We start from the raw sequence: 16,336 nt of genomic DNA on the forward strand, positions 1-16,336 counted from the left end.
CAGGTACCTTTGTGGGAGGACATTATGAAAATATTATCCAGTTCCAGTCCGTAGTGAGACAAACTGAGGACAGAGAGAGATAGCAACACAATATTCAGGGCTGTCTAATTTTAGTATAATGCAACCTGTTTCTTTGTGATGTTTTCTGTCCTCAGATAGAGTGCCATGAAACACTGTCTACAGATGAAAAGGTCCCAATGATTGTCCCAAGAGAAAAAGGGTGCATCCTTGTATACCAAGGATTATATGTGTACCTATGTTGGCACATTTTGTGAACAGAAATACAGTTTAAAAGTCACACACAATGTGATAAACCTATTACAGCTGGAGCAGACCAACCCTGCTGGGTGTGCAGGCTTCTGTTCCAGCCTTGCACTAACACACCTGATTCAATGTATCAAACCTATTACAGCTGGAGCAGACCAACCCTGCTGGGTGTGCAGGCTTCTGTTCCAGCCCTGCACGAACACACCTGATTCAATGTATCAAACCTATTACAGCTGGAGCAGACCAACCCTGCTGGGTGTGCAGGCTTCTGTTCCAGCCCTGCACTAACACACCTGATTCAATGTATCAAACCTATTACAGCTGGAGCAGACCAACCCTGCTGGGTGTGCAGGCTTCTGTTCCAGCCCTGCACTAACACACCTGATTCAATGTATCAAACCTATTACAGCTGGAGCAGACCAACCCTGCTGGGTGTGCAGGCTTCTGTTCCAGCCCTGCACTAACACACCTGATTCAATGTATCAAACCTAATTAGTTAATTATCAGGTATGCTATTACTGGGCAGGAACGTAAGTCTGCTCCTCCAGTAGATCAGTGATCAGTGGAAGGAGGTTGGACACCTCTTGTATTTTCTGTTGTTGTTCTACTTAAATGATGCTTTAGTAGTAATAGCCTACTTATTACTACAATGTCTAACCTTTACATATCAGTTAGTTTACTTGTATACTTTGTAATTATATGAAATAGTGTTGAAATAGTCAAGTGATAAACTTGATTTAATTGTTAACTATTATTCCAAATGAACTATGTTGATTAATCACAATCGTGCAATAAAGAGGGGAATCTGTCTCTAATTTGTCTTAGTTTCTGTGTTGTAATTCTCAAATGAACAGGACCTATTTGTTCAGTCATAAACGCTCCAATTAGTTTTATTTCATTGTCACTTTCTTTTCAGGAAAAAAAGGCCACATTTTTCCTGTGCAACGGAAAGAAACATCTTTGATATATCCTATGCCACTACGCGATTATTAATAGAAATTATCACTATCCAATCTACTCATCACATTAGGAATAGCAGGGCTTACATTAGTCTGCAAATGCGATGAACAGATTGCATGCATATCAAATCAAACTTTATTTGTCACATGAGCGGAATACAACCGGTGTAGACCTTACAGTGAAATGCTTACTTCACAAGCCCTTAACCAACAGTGCAGCTCAAGAAGAGTGAAGAAAATATTTACCATATAAACTAAAGTAAAAAACAATAAAAAAGTAACACAATAAAATAACAATAACAAGGCTATATACAGGGGGTACCGGTACTGAGTCAGTGTGCGGGGGTACAGGTTAGTAGAGGTAATTTGTACATGTAGGTAGGGGTGAAGTGACTATGCTTAGATAATAGTGTTTAGTTCCAGGGTCCTTAGCTTAGTGATGAGCTTTGTGGGCACTATGCTGTTGAACGCTGAGCTGTAGTCAATGAACAGCATTCTCACATAGGTGTCCCTTTTGTCCAGGTGGGAAAGGGCAGCGTGGAGTGATTTATATTGCGTCATCTGTGGATCTGTTGGGGCGGTGGGCGAATTGGAGTCGGTTTAGGGTATCCGGGAGGATGCTGTTGATGTGGGCCATGACCAGCCTTTCAAAGCATTTCATGGCTACCGATGTGAGTGCTATGAAGCAGTAATCATTTAGGCAGGTTACCTTCACTTCCTTGGGCACAGGGACTATGGTGGTCTGCTTGAAACATGTAGGTATTACAGACTCGGTCAGGGAGAGGTTGAAAATGTCAGTGAAGACCCTTGCCAGTTGGTCAGCGCATGCTTTGAGTACACGTCCTGGTAATATGTCTGGCTCCGCGGCTTTGTGAATGTTGACCTATTTTTAAAGGTCTTCCTCACATCGGCTACTGGGAGTGTTATCACAGTCATCCAGAACAGCTGGTGCTTTGGAGAATTCTTCAGTGTTGCTTGCCTCGAAGTGAGCATAATAGGCATTTAGCTCGTCTGGTAGGCTCACGTTACTGAGCAGCTTGCATCTGGGTTTCACTTTGTAGTCCGTAATAGTTTTCGAGCCCTACCACATCCGATGAGCTTCAGAGCTGGTGTAATATGATTCAATCCTAATCCTGTATTGAAAGCTTTGTTTGTTTGATGGTTTACCTGAGGGCATAGCAGGACTTCTTATTAGTGTCCCACTCCTTGAAAGCTGCAGCTCTAGCCTTTAGCTTGATGCGGATGTTGCCTGTAATCCATGGCTTCTGGTTGGGATATGAACATGTGGGGAAGATGTCGTTGATGTACTTATTGATGAAGCCAATGACTGAGGTGGTATACTCCTCAATGCCATTGGATGAATCCCGGAACATATTCCAGTATGTGGTAGCAAAACAGTCCTGTTGCGTAGCATCCGGGTCATCTGACCACTTCCGTATTGAGCGAGTCACTGGTCCTTCCTGCTTTAGTTTTTGCTCGTAAGCAGGAATCATGAGGATAGATTTATGGTCAGATTAGCCAAATGGAAGGCAGGGGAGAGCTTTGTATGCATCTCTGTGTGTGGAGAATAGGTGGTCTAGAGTTTTTTTCCCTCTGGTTGACATGTAACATGCTGGTAAAAATGTGGTAAAACTGATTTAAGTTTGCCTGCATTAAAGTCCCCGGGCCACTAGGAGCGTCTCTTCTGGATGAGAATTGTCTTGTTTTCTTATGGCCTTATACAGCTTGTTGAGTGCAGTCTTAGTGCCAGCATCAGTCTGTGGTGGTAAATAAATGGCTATGAATAATATAAATGAGAACTCTCTTGGTAGATAGTGTGGTCTACAGCTTATCATAAGGGACCCTACCTCAGGCGAGCAATACCTCGAGACTTCTTTAATATTAGATATTATTAATATTATTAATATCGTGCACCAGCTGTTATTGACAAATATACACACACCCCCACCCATCATCTTCTGTTATAAAGGTGCATTTTTATGGTGAAAGAATTGCTTCACCAAAACATGAAACTCATGTGACACATGCTAATAGCTAGACTACAAGCTATTGCGCCAGCTAGCTTATTTTGGCTAACTTAGTGCAGTTGTTATCAACTGGTTAGCACAGCAGCGAAACTAAACTCAAAATCGATCAGACTTGATTTACCAGTGATTAAATGATCGTAGCAAACCATGTATTAACAGCTGTCTGGGTTCAGGTCTTGACGGGCAAAAATGTTTCTTCGCTTTTCTGACAGTTCTTTAGTCTTATCTCATTGGTGTCACCAATGGGGTTTCATGATTGCGGGAAATCTGTATTTTTTTCCCCTTGTCTTTCCTAACCTTGTTAGAGCAGCCAAATACTGCACAGAAAATGAATGGGTGATGAATCAACTATTATCATGCAGTTTGGGGTAGCCACTCGGCTGCTGTTGTCAGAAGAATTAAAGCGGTGGTCTTCCAATATGGCCGCCGGGAGGCGGTCTACGTCAACTGCAAGCCTTCTGTAAGGCATGGACTATTCTAAAACATTTGATGTTGTTAAAAAGGATCTGTTGTAGTGTCTTGCTCTGCCTTCCCGTCATGTGTGGTTCCCCCTCAGAAACGTGTGAGGAGGCGGAGCAGCTGCGTGAGGTGGCGGTGACGGGGCGTGCCCGTCTGAAGCAGGCGGAGCTGGAGGCGGAACAGTGGAAGGAGGAGCTACGCCGGCTGCAGACACACAGCCAGGAGCAGGGACAGCAGATTCACACACTCAGACAGGAGAGGCAGAACAGCCATGACAAAAACAATAGGTGTGTGTGTGCTGCTGACGGTATGTGTGTGTGCTGCTGACGGTATGTGTGTGTGTGTGTGCTGCTGACTGCTATGTGTGTGTGCTGCTGACGGTATGTGTGTGTGTGTGTGCTGCTGACGGTATGTGTGTGTGTGTGCTGCTGACGCTATGTGTGTGTGCTGCTGACGGTATGTGTGTGTGTGTGCTGCTGACGGTATGTGTGTGTGTGTGCTGCTGACGCTATGTGTGTGTGTGTGCTGCTGACGGTATGTGTGTGTGTGTGCTGCTGACGGTATGTGTGTGTGTGTGCTGCTGACGCTATGTGTGTGTGCTGCTGACGGTATGTGTGTGTGCTGCTGACGCTATGTGTGTCTGCTGCTGACGGTATGTGTGTGTGTGTGTGCTGCAACACACACACACATACCAGGCAGCACACACCGTCAGCAGCACACACATGTCAGCAGCACACACATGTGTGCAGCTGACACATATGTGTGTGTGTCAGCTGCTGACGGTATGTGTGTGTGTGTGCTGCTGACGCTACTGTGTGCACACACACATGTGTGTGCTGCTGACACATACTGTCAGCAGCACACACATACTGTGTGCTGCTGACACATATGTCAGCAGCACACACACATGTGTCAGCTGCACACACGCTACTGTGCAGTGTCAGCTGCACACATACTGTCAGCAGCACATGTCAGCAGCACACACATACTGTGCTGCACACATACTGTCAGCGCACACACACATACTGTCCGCACACACACATACTGTCAGCAGCACACACATAGCAGCACACACATACTGTCAGCAGCACACACACATACTGTCAGCAGCAGCACATACTGTCAGCAGCACACACATACTGTCAGCAGCACACACATACCGTCAGCAGCACACACACATACTGTCAGCAGCACACACATACTGTCAGCAGCACACACATACTGTCAGCAGCACACACATACTGTCAGCAGCACACACATACTGTCAGCAGCACACACATACTGTCAGCAGCACACACATACTGTCAGCAGCACACACATACTGTCAGCAGCACACACACACTGTCAGCAGCACACACACACTGTCAGCAGCACACACACACTGTCAGCAGCACACACATACTGTCAGCAGCACACACATCAGCAGTCAGCACACATACATACTGTCAGTCAGTCAGCACACACATACTCAGCAGTCAGCAGCACACACATACTGTCAGCAGCACACACATACTGTCAGCAGCACACACATACTGTCAGCAGCACACACATACTGTCAGCAGCACACACATACTGTCAGCAGCACACACATACTGTCACATACTGTCAGCAGCACACACATACCGTCAGCAGCACACACATACTGTCAGCAGCACACACATACTGTCAGCAGCACACACACATACTGTCAGCAGCAGCACACACATACTGTCAGCAGCACACACACATACTGTCAGCAGCACACACACATACTGTCAGCAGCACACACACATACTGTCAGCAGCACACACACATACTGTCAGCAGCACACACATACTGTCAGCAGCACACACACATACTGTCAGCAGCACACACACATACTGTCAGCAGCACACACACATACTGTCAGCAGCACACACATACTGTCAGCAGCACACACACATACTGTCAGCAGCACACACACATACTGTCAGCAGCACACACATACTGTCAGCAGCACACACACATACTGTCAGCACACACATACTGTCAGCAGCACACACACATACTGTCAGCAGCACACACACATACTGTCAGCAGCACACACAGTCAGCAGCACACACATACTGTCAGCAGCACACACATACTGTCAGCAGCACACACATACTGTCAGCAGCACACACATACTGTCAGCAGCACACACACACACATACCGTCAGCAGCACACACACAGTCAGCAGCACACACATACTGTCAGCAGTCAGCAGCACACACATACTGTCAGCAGCACACACATACTGTCAGCAGCACACACATACTGTCAGCAGCACACACAGTCAGCACACACATACTGTCAGCAGCACACACAGTCAGCAGCACACACATACTGTCAGCAGCACACACATACTGTCAGCAGCACACACATACTGTCAGCAGCACACACATACTGTCAGCAGCACACACAGTCAGCAGCACACACATACTGTCAGCAGCACACACATACTGTCAGCAGCACACACATACTGTCAGCAGCACACACATACTGTCAGCAGCACACACATACTGTCAGCAGCACACACACATACTGTCAGCAGCACACACATACTGTCAGCAGCACACACATACTGTCAGCAGCACACACATACTGTCAGCAGCACACACATACTGTCAGCAGCACACACATACTGTCAGCAGTCAGCAGCACACACATACTGTCAGCAGCACACACATACTGTCAGCAGCACACACATACTGTCAGCAGCACACACATACTGTCAGCAGCACACACATACTGTCAGCAGCACACACACATACTGTCAGCAGCACACACATACTGTCAGCAGCACACACATACTGTCAGCAGCACACACACATACTGTCAGCAGCACACACATACTGTCAGCAGCACACACATACTGTCAGCAGCACACACATACTGTCAGCAGCACACACATACTGTCAGCAGCACACACATACTGTCAGCAGCACACACATACTGTCAGCAGCACACACACATACTGTCAGCAGCACACACACATACTGTCAGCAGCACACACATACTGTCAGCAGCACACACATACTGTCAGCAGCACACACATACTGTCAGCAGCACACATACACATACTGTCAGCAGCACACACATACTGTCAGCAGCACACACATACTGTCAGCAGCACACACATACTGTCAGCAGCACACACATACTGTCAGCAGCACACACATACTGTCAGCAGCACACACATACTGTCAGCAGCACACACATACTGTCAGCAGCACACACATACTGTCAGCAGCACACACAGTCAGCACACACATACTCAGCAGTCAGCAGCACACACATACTGTCAGCAGCACACACATACATACCGTCAGCAGCACACACATACTGTCAGCAGCACACACACATACCGTCAGCAGCACACACATACTGTCAGCAGCACACACACATACTGTCAGCAGCACACACATACTGTCAGCAGCACACACACACACATACTGTCAGCAGCACACACATACTGTCAGCAGCACACACATACTGTCAGCAGCACACACACTGTCAGCAGCACACACACTGTCACACACATACTGTCAGCAGCACACACACATACTGTCAGCAGCACACACATACTGTCAGCAGCACACATACTGTCAGCAGCACACACATACTGTCAGCAGCACACACACATACTGTCAGCAGCACACACATACTGTCAGCAGCACACACATACTGTCAGCAGCACACACACATACTGTCAGCAGCACACACATACTGTCAGCAGCACACACATACTGTCAGCAGCACACACATCAGCACACACACTGTCAGTCAGCACACACATACTGTCAGCAGCACACACATACTGTCAGCAGCACACACATACTGTCAGCAGCACACACATACTGTCAGCAGCACACACAGTCAGCACACACATACTGTCAGCAGCACACACATACTGTCAGCAGCACACACATACTGTCAGCAGCACACACATACTGTCAGCAGCACACACATACTGTCAGCAGCACACACTGTCAGCAGCACACACATACTGTCAGCAGCACACACATACTGTCAGCACACACAGCACACACATACTGTCAGCAGCACACACATACTGTCAGCAGCACACACATACTGTCAGCAGCACACACATACTGTCAGCAGCACACACATACTGTCAGCAGCACACACATACTGTCAGCAGCACACACACTGTCAGCAGCACACACATACTGTCAGCAGCACACACATACTGTCAGCAGTCAGCACACACATACTGTCAGCACACACACATACTGTCAGCAGCACACACATACTGTCAGCAGCACACACATACTGTCAGCAGCACACACATACTGTCAGCAGCACACACATACTGTCAGCACACACACACACATACTGTCAGCACACACATACTGTCAGCAGCACACACATACTGTCAGCAGCACACACATACTGTCAGTCAGCAGCACACACATACTGTCAGCAGCACACACATACTGTCAGCAGCACACACAGCAGCAGCACACACATACTGTCAGCAGCACACACATACTGTCAGCAGCACACACACACTGTCAGCAGCACACACACATACTGTCAGCAGCACACACACATACTGTCAGCAGCACACACATACTGTCAGCAGCACACACATACTGTCAGCAGCACACACATACTGTCAGCAGCACACACACATACTGTCAGCAGCACACACATACTGTCAGCAGCACACACACACTGTCAGCAGCACACACATACTGTCAGCAGCACACACATACTGTCAGCAGCACACACATACTGTCAGCAGCAGCACACACATACTGTCAGCAGCACACACATACTGTCAGCAGCACACACACATACTGTCAGCACACACACATACCGTCAGCAGCACACACACTGTCAGCAGCACACACACACTGTCAGCAGCACACACATACTGTCAGCAGCACACACACACTGTCAGCAGCACACACATACTGTCAGCAGCACACACATACTGTCAGCAGCACACACATACTGTCAGCAGCACACACACACACATACTGTCAGCAGCACACACACACACATACTGTCAGCAGCACACAGCACACACATACTGTCAGCCACACGCACACATACTGTCAGCCACACACACACACATACTGTCAGCCACACGCACACATACCGTCAGCCACACACACACATATACTGTCAGCCACACACACACATATACTGTCAGCCACACACGCACATACAGTGTGTGGCTGACAGTATGTGCGTGCGTGGCCGACGGTATGTGCATGTGGCTGATGGTGTGTGTGTATTAACCCGTGAACCTCTCTCTACTCTCCAGGCTCCAGCATGAGGTGTCCCTGCTGCAGCAGCAGTTGTGTGAGAGCAGGGAGCTGCTCCACTCTCTGCAGAGTGAGCTACAGGTCTACCACAGAGTGTGTGTCAACGCCAAGGGCAACCCAGGTCCGCCTTCCAACTTTATCTACAGGTTATTGGTTGCATAGAGAGCACTGTAATTCAGGAGTTCACCAGTGGAGAATTAAAATGTGTATATATCCTATCTTGAGATACGTGCATATAACTGGGACTTTCACATATATCATTCAAAATGACGCTCAGAAGTCGTTTAGGTCATTTATATTGATACTTGCTGTGGGCCAATGACATTCACTCTGTTATATTGATACTTGCTGTGGGCCAATGACATTCACTCTGTTATATTGATACTTGCTGTGGGCCAATGACATTCACTCTGTTATATTGATACTTGCTGTGGGCCAATGACATTCACTCTGTTATATTGATACTTGCCGTGGGCCAATGACATTCATTCTGTTATGTTGACTAACACTATTATTGGGATTGACAGAGTTTCTGTGTGAGGGCCAGTACGGTAGGGTCCCTGCCCTGCCCCTGCCCGGGGAGCTGGGGGAGCTGCTAGGGGAGGTAAGGAGCCTCAGAGCCCAGCTCCAGAGCAGTGTCCAGGAGAACAGTGTCCTGAAACAGCTGGAGCTCCACAAACATCTGGAGCAGAAGCTGGGTGGGGGCGTCCACGGCGGGCTGGGGAGCATTGGGGGGATGGAGCCCCCTCGTACCCCGTCTCTCAGTGCCCTTACAGACAGCCCCCAGAGGGACAGCCTCTACAGACGGCAGCTACTACATGGTAAGGGGGGTGTTGTGTGGTGTGATGATGTGGTTGATGAGGTTACAGTATGGAAATACATTTTGATATCAGCTTGATAGGCACCAACACTCAATGCCAGCTTACGCTTGATATTGGCTCACTCTTCAACACAATGAATGGGACAGAAGAGTCCAGAAAGTTTGTCTCATGTAAATCCCATTGAACTAACTGATTGACGTGTTTAATGAACCATTAACAACAGATTAATGAGTGAAATGTTTGATTTGAAGCATTAACGTTCATTAAATGTAGTTGAATGCTCAGGGTTGTGTGTGTGTGTGTGTGTGTGTGGTGACCAAGCATCCCTGTCTGTCTCTGTGTGTGTTCTGCAGACCCAGCGCCGTCTCCCCCGGTCAGAGACATTGGGTTGTTTAACTGTGGTTCTCCGTACCACGTCCCCTACACAGATCTGGTGGAGACCCCGCTCACTGCCAACGGTGTGACTCTAGTTCTAACGGCACTGCATCCTGTTCCTTCTTTGTATGATGTGTGACAAATGGAGAAATTACAGTTTTACATATCTGATTCACACATCTGAAGGAGTTTACACAAGTCTACACAAATAGTCCAGGAAGGATGTTATTAAGGAAGTTAATCACTCTTGTAAAATAAAAATAACTAACTAATAACATCCCCAATTATCTCTTCATAAAATGACGACATCCGTTAGATCTGGACCCCCACTCAGAGCTGCAGGGGGACGCCCCGGACGGCTCGTTCTCTAACCGGAACGGACGCCACGCCATCGGGCACGTGGACGATTACAGCGCCCTGCAGCAGCAGGTCCTGGAGGGGAGGAGTCTGGTTCAGAGAATGGAAACAGCCCTTCAGGCCTGCCTCAGCCAATCAATGCTGGTAGACAGCCAGGACCAGGTAAGGGGGTAGTGATGGGGTGGGGGGTGGGTGGCACAGGGAAACTAGTTCTATTATCTATTTGTGCCAACATCTGAGTAAGTGATGACCTAATCCTGAAACTCATAGCCAAATCTTGTGTATGTGCTGGCCACCTTCTCGATGTGAACAGTCTGTCGCTACAGCTACTTTCAGGGAATATTATGAGCCTGTCTCTGTCTAGGTCCTCCTGGACTATGGCTGTGTGAGGACTCTGTTGTCTAACACCAAGACCCTGAGACAGATCCTAGAGGAGGCTGTGTCCCTGCTGAAGATGTTCTGGAGGGCTGCCCTGCCCAGCACCGACCGCTCCACCCACAACCTTAAGAAGGTACCGAATACATGATTTACTACCAATATATTATTTTGTTGAGTTGTTGTAATTGATGGTTTGTGACATCATGTGTCAGTCGTGTGGTGGCTTTGAGGCTCTCTGTTGATGATGCAGGTTGTAAGCTAGTCAGACATATGAACTGGTGTTTGGTTTATTGATGTTTTGAATTATTGAGTTGATTGATCAGTCTGCTGATTGATTGCTGTGACCCCTGCAGGAGCAATGTATGAAGGAGGAGATTCTGTCTCTGAGGGGGCGTATCTCAGAGCAGGAGGAGGTTCTCCAGGGAACCGTCCAGAGACTGAGGAGCACCAGCCGCACCAAGGAGAGCATGGAGCACTTCATCGTCAACCAGCGTGAGTGTGTGTGTGTGTGTGTGTGTGTGTGTGTGTGTGTGTGTGTGTGTGTGTGTGTGTGTGTGTGTGTGTGTGTGTGTGTTACATTGGTGTTACAGCAAAGGGTCCTAGTTAGATTTTTTATTAAATTTTTTATATTGCAGTATCAAGGACTCGAGATGTGCTGAAAAAAGCAAGGACTAACTTGGAGGTAAGAGATGATCATTTTCCCTGACATATCCTGTATACACATCAGATGGTGTTAATGTGTATTGTTCATTGTCCCAGTGTCAGTACTGTAGTCTCTCTCTACTGTCACTGTTTTTCACCCACCCTGTCTGTTCCACCTGTTCCTTCATCCTCCCTCCTTCCTCTCCTTCCTCTCGTCCTCCTCCTCTTTTCCCCTGAGTACCTCCAGAAGAACGAGCGGAGGATTTCTTCCCTAAGCTCCTCCTCTTCCTCTCCTTATGCTGGTAAAGGGTTTGGCACGCTGTGGCTGTCATGCTGTGTGACATCCCTGCTTTACCATCCAATCAAACAACAGAATAATCATCATCAAGGACTATCATAAGCGTATAGATATAAGTCATAGAAACCAATTCATATAAATCATGGAAAACCTGAAGGGGGGTGCTTGCACGCGATTGGCTGAAAGCCAGGGCAAGCTGAAGCTTTTAAGACTCTTACTGGAATTTAAACTTACAGGTCAGCTACTTACTGAGGGGAGGCTTTTACATAACACATTTTAGATAGCCATTTTCAGCTTCACTTCATCTGCAAGCATAATAGCTATTGTGTGGTTTCATACTAACGAGGCAAAACAAATTTGAAACATGAATATTCCATTAACCTCAACAAATCTTCAGAATCATTTGCAGATAAACCTCAACTTTGCATACTCTACTCTTCATTGCGGTGTGATGTTTTAAAAAATGTTCATCAACTTTTTGGCTGTGGCATCTTCTCTCCATCTGTGTATGTAACAGGAGTGTAGCAGTGAATAATCTAGTCTTTATTCCCCTCTTCTCCCTTTAGCTGAAGACCGAAGTCCCGGCAATGAACGGCCTACTGATTGGAGTTTCTTGAAGCCTGGCGACGCCCCGGCAACGTCAAATCAGCGTCCAGGAACCAGGAAGCGCAGCAGCCAGTGCCTGTTTTAGGTGATGACCTGTTATATGAACCAGCCAGCCTAACACCACGACCTCTGAACTCTGACGTCACCGCCAGAACAGCCACGACCCCTCCTCCTCCTCGTTGCCTCCTCTCTAGCATCCAACGTCCCTCCTCAGATCACTCCATGCTTCTTTCTCTCCTATCTCTCCTCCACTTCTCTCCTGCCGGCAATTTGTGCCCAATGCTCCTGCCTCCTACACCTTGGGCCTTACCTGAACTCTTACTCCTTTAGTGTCATTCCTCCACCCTCCTTTTGACTGTTCTCTTTCCCCCACCTCCACCCTTGTTCTTCTGTTGGAGTCTTTGAGCTCCAGAGACGGTTGGTCCAGTCTGATGATTACCTTGTTGTGAGCGTGAAGAAGAAGGTGGTTTGAAACGTGCCTCTGATGGTAACAGTAATGTGCGCCCTTGACTGCTGTAGAAGGAGTAGGATGAAGCTGCCCCTAGACATTGAGCTAAGGTCAGATTTGCCTTTTCCCCAATGGTAAAAGTTATGGGATTTGGGGGAAGGTAGGCTGATCCTAGATCTGTAGCTAAGGGAAGCTTCTACATGGAGCATAGTAGATTGTGCTCTTCTGCCTGGCAGCTTTTGGACGGGATAAGTGTCAATGCATGTGAACTCATGGCTTGAGAAAGGAATTGTATAGTATTCAAACAGTACGGTACCCATATAAATATAATAGGCTTGGAACCTCTAACCCTGGCAATAGGGATGCCCATTCTATTCATTCTATTTCTGTGACAGTACCCGCGTCACACACATACGTTCATAGACATACATGAACAATCCATTTCTTTCAAAACAAATATTCAACTTTCACTGCCACAGAAATGCAAACTTTATCCTCGTGGCATTTCATCAATGAGGACTTTCTTTGCAAGTACAATGCAAAAAAGTTGAATAACATCCACAATCTAGCTAGATCTGCTGGAATCACAGTGGAGGAATGTATAGGTGTAACACTTCTAGGTAATTGTTTGCTATATTTATCTGTGGAGGATGAAGCCTGTGGATGGTCTGTCTGCCATTAGCCAAGGGTTCTGGATAGCAGAACAAAGGCCCAGTTCCATTTCAATCTCTAGCCACTTCCCCTCGCTCCTACTCCATCGGTATTCACAGATCTGAATAGACTGGATATGTGAAAGCAATATATTGATGGCTTCACCTAGTCCTCCGATAAGTTAAGTTGAGCTTCCACTGTGTTGCTTTTATCTATCCAGTCCTGGCTGATCTAACGCCGACAGGGTAAAGGCTGAAAGAAGGGGCTAGGGGCTGAAATGGACCGAGGCCGAACATGCATATTCAAGCTCCTCTTTAGGAGTCCTCAGACGAGCATGTGCAATAATTACGTTGTTTATTGAATGATCATGGCGCACCAGCTTTTTGTTTTTTTGCCTGACACTGGAACTAAAGTATTTAACCACTCTTGATAAGTGAAAAAGACCGTTGGTGCAATATTATACTAATAACTATCTTCTACTAACTTAGGAATACTACTGACTGAAACAAAGTGAAGTTTTTATGCAGTGTTGATGCATGAAAGAGGTTTTAAAAGGAAAAATCTAAACATTTGTTTGTGGAACATGGGATCACCAATACTTGCCAAAGTTTGAACTTTGAACTCTTCACGTCCTTGTTTGCCTTACCCATGCGAATGACATACTGTAGGAATGGTGTGACTATAGGAAGTCATCATCAGCCCAGTATATGAGATCATTTATGACATCATGATGGAGATATTTAATTGGCTGCTCTTTGAGAGCCATTCGAACCAGAGAGACGGTAACCGTTGGATTATAAATGTGCTTTATAACGAGCACATCTTGTCATAAATGGACCAAACATTTCTAAAAGTGAATCTTTCACACTAGGCTTCTATTGCTTTGTGAATTCCAAAAACTTAAATTGTGCTCATGTGAGAGATGTACCACTAAAACAGAGAATACTATTGTGATTGTTACATTTCCATTGGACTTTTTGTCTCGGTTAAGACCTTCATTGCATTCCCATGGTGTTGTTGGCTAAATGTTCTGTGTCCTTTTAGGTGTTACAAACTTTGGCAGGCTACTGGTGGGACCAATGTTCTAGATTTCACCATTGGTGATGTCACACCCAAAGGTGTTTCTTCCTATGCTGCTTTTGATTGTGTTGTATGTTCTTGCTGTACATTTGGCAATTTTCACGCTGTAAATGACTTGCTTTTTCACTGTATTCTGTTGGCTGACCTTTTGGTGTGTGGATAATCATGTCAGACATTTGCTCTGTATGCAAACGTTGAATATCTGGGTAGCTGTGCAATAGCTCTACACTATATCTATTTTATTTTGATGTTACACATCATTATATTAACAATATTTTTGCTTTCTTAAGTGTTTATTTTCCTGCTTTGTATGGTTTATTCGTTTAGTTTTTTAGATTATGCCAGATTGTAATAAGATAGCCACATGTCTGTTATGAAATCACAAAGATCTGCCTTTTCTTAGGCTATAATGGGAACCAGTATTATTACTTACACACCCACCTATAATTAACCTTCGGATGCTTGCCTTTAAAAGTAGCTTGGCCACTGCAATTTGCTCCCAACACTTACTTGGAACTCTATTCGATCTGGAAAGCTGAAGCGTTACAGATTCTGCAACAGAAATGTAAAGGTCATTTCCAAATGATCCAACATATGCAGCGTTTACCGTGAATGCAGCCTGCGCTAAAGCGGGGAACATTGCTTTTCAAAAATGTCAAACACGCTGTAAAGCTGAACTTCCGCGATGTGGATTGAATAGAGCCCTTGGAGTTAATAGTGCTTGGTTTCTATCCTAGGTATATATCACAGTAGATCTGCCAACAACGTCTTGTTTGCGCTCCACTCAATTGAAAATCCCTAGAGGGGATTCTAATATAAAACATTCTAATATAAAAGCCCATGCTGTGGGGTTCTTTTGGAAAAATAAGGATTTGATGAGAAGATTCATAGAAAGATTAGAGAAGATTAATATTTTATACCAAAGTAGAAATAACCAACCATAGATGTACAGGATTATGTCAGATTGGATCAGAGTAGAACTGAACAAGGCCAGAGAGCGTGAACAAGGCCTTTTTAATGCGCTGTGTAGAACGGAATCAAACAGAAGTCTTTAGCTGTGTCTAATAGTTGGTCCTGAAACTTAGATTTAATGCTATGTGATTGAAATCGAAGAGCAGCTTGGTTTGTCAGGCTCTGTGTGTGATAAAGTGTGCGCTGATGAAGCTAACTAGGATGCCGACACAGAGCTCGTCTATAAGCTCTGTCTCTGAAGATGGTCACTGTGTGTGTGTGTGTGTGTGTGTGTGTTGTGTTGCCACAGTGTTATCACAATGAGGGCTTTTGGGTTCCAAAAAAGAAATAAAAATGTATTTAAAAAAAACTTTGTCACATCTTTTAATGTAATGTGTGTCGGTAGCCAAACATTTGTGTTTGAACACCGAGCAAGAGGAATACACACAAATCTCCACATTTACTGATTAGCTTCATGCTTGTCCGATTCTATATTTTCTACCAGGGTTGGGGTCAATTCAAATTGAAGACATTCAATTCAGGATGTGATTTGACATAAATAAATAGCTTGTCATTTTATGAGAAATTGTTCAAAATATATTTAAAAATATGTAATTATTGAATTGGAATTTCTGTTAACTTCCTGAATTGGTTGACTTCAATTCAAATTGACCCCAGCCATGTTTTCTAAAGCCTAGGGCAAATGTAATCTAGCCAGT

General features: G+C 45.8%; 1 protein-coding gene across 6 annotated transcripts in view; it reads left to right on the forward strand.

Annotated features, from left to right (window-relative positions):
• The window catches only part of LOC115120139 (myomegalin-like), a 112,491-nt gene extending 96,511 nt beyond the window's left edge, over positions 1 to 15,980 (forward strand). For 3 of the 6 annotated variants that reach the window (XM_065013668.1, XM_065013672.1, XM_065013669.1), the window contains 10 exons: positions 3,810 to 3,999; positions 9,010 to 9,131; positions 9,538 to 9,831; positions 10,185 to 10,289; positions 10,523 to 10,725; positions 10,928 to 11,074; positions 11,295 to 11,433; positions 11,577 to 11,623; positions 11,831 to 11,885; positions 12,448 to 15,980. In XM_065013668.1, the coding sequence (XP_064869740.1) occupies positions 3,810 to 3,999; positions 9,010 to 9,131; positions 9,538 to 9,831; positions 10,185 to 10,289; positions 10,523 to 10,725; positions 10,928 to 11,074; positions 11,295 to 11,433; positions 11,577 to 11,623; positions 11,831 to 11,885; positions 12,448 to 12,572 (1,427 nt within the window). In that variant the 3' untranslated portion in view covers positions 12,573 to 15,980. The remainder of the gene's footprint in view (positions 1 to 3,809; positions 4,000 to 9,009; positions 9,132 to 9,537; positions 9,832 to 10,184; positions 10,290 to 10,522; positions 10,726 to 10,927; positions 11,075 to 11,294; positions 11,434 to 11,576; positions 11,624 to 11,830; positions 11,886 to 12,447) is intronic. The other 3 variants (XM_065013673.1, XM_065013670.1, XM_065013671.1) reach the window with 3 other exon arrangements.
• Positions 15,981 to 16,336: the final 356 nt, after the last annotated feature.

Source organism: Oncorhynchus nerka, linkage group LG9b (genome assembly GCF_034236695.1).
Source record: "Oncorhynchus nerka isolate Pitt River linkage group LG9b, Oner_Uvic_2.0, whole genome shotgun sequence".
NCBI lineage: Eukaryota > Metazoa > Chordata > Actinopteri > Salmoniformes > Salmonidae > Oncorhynchus > Oncorhynchus nerka.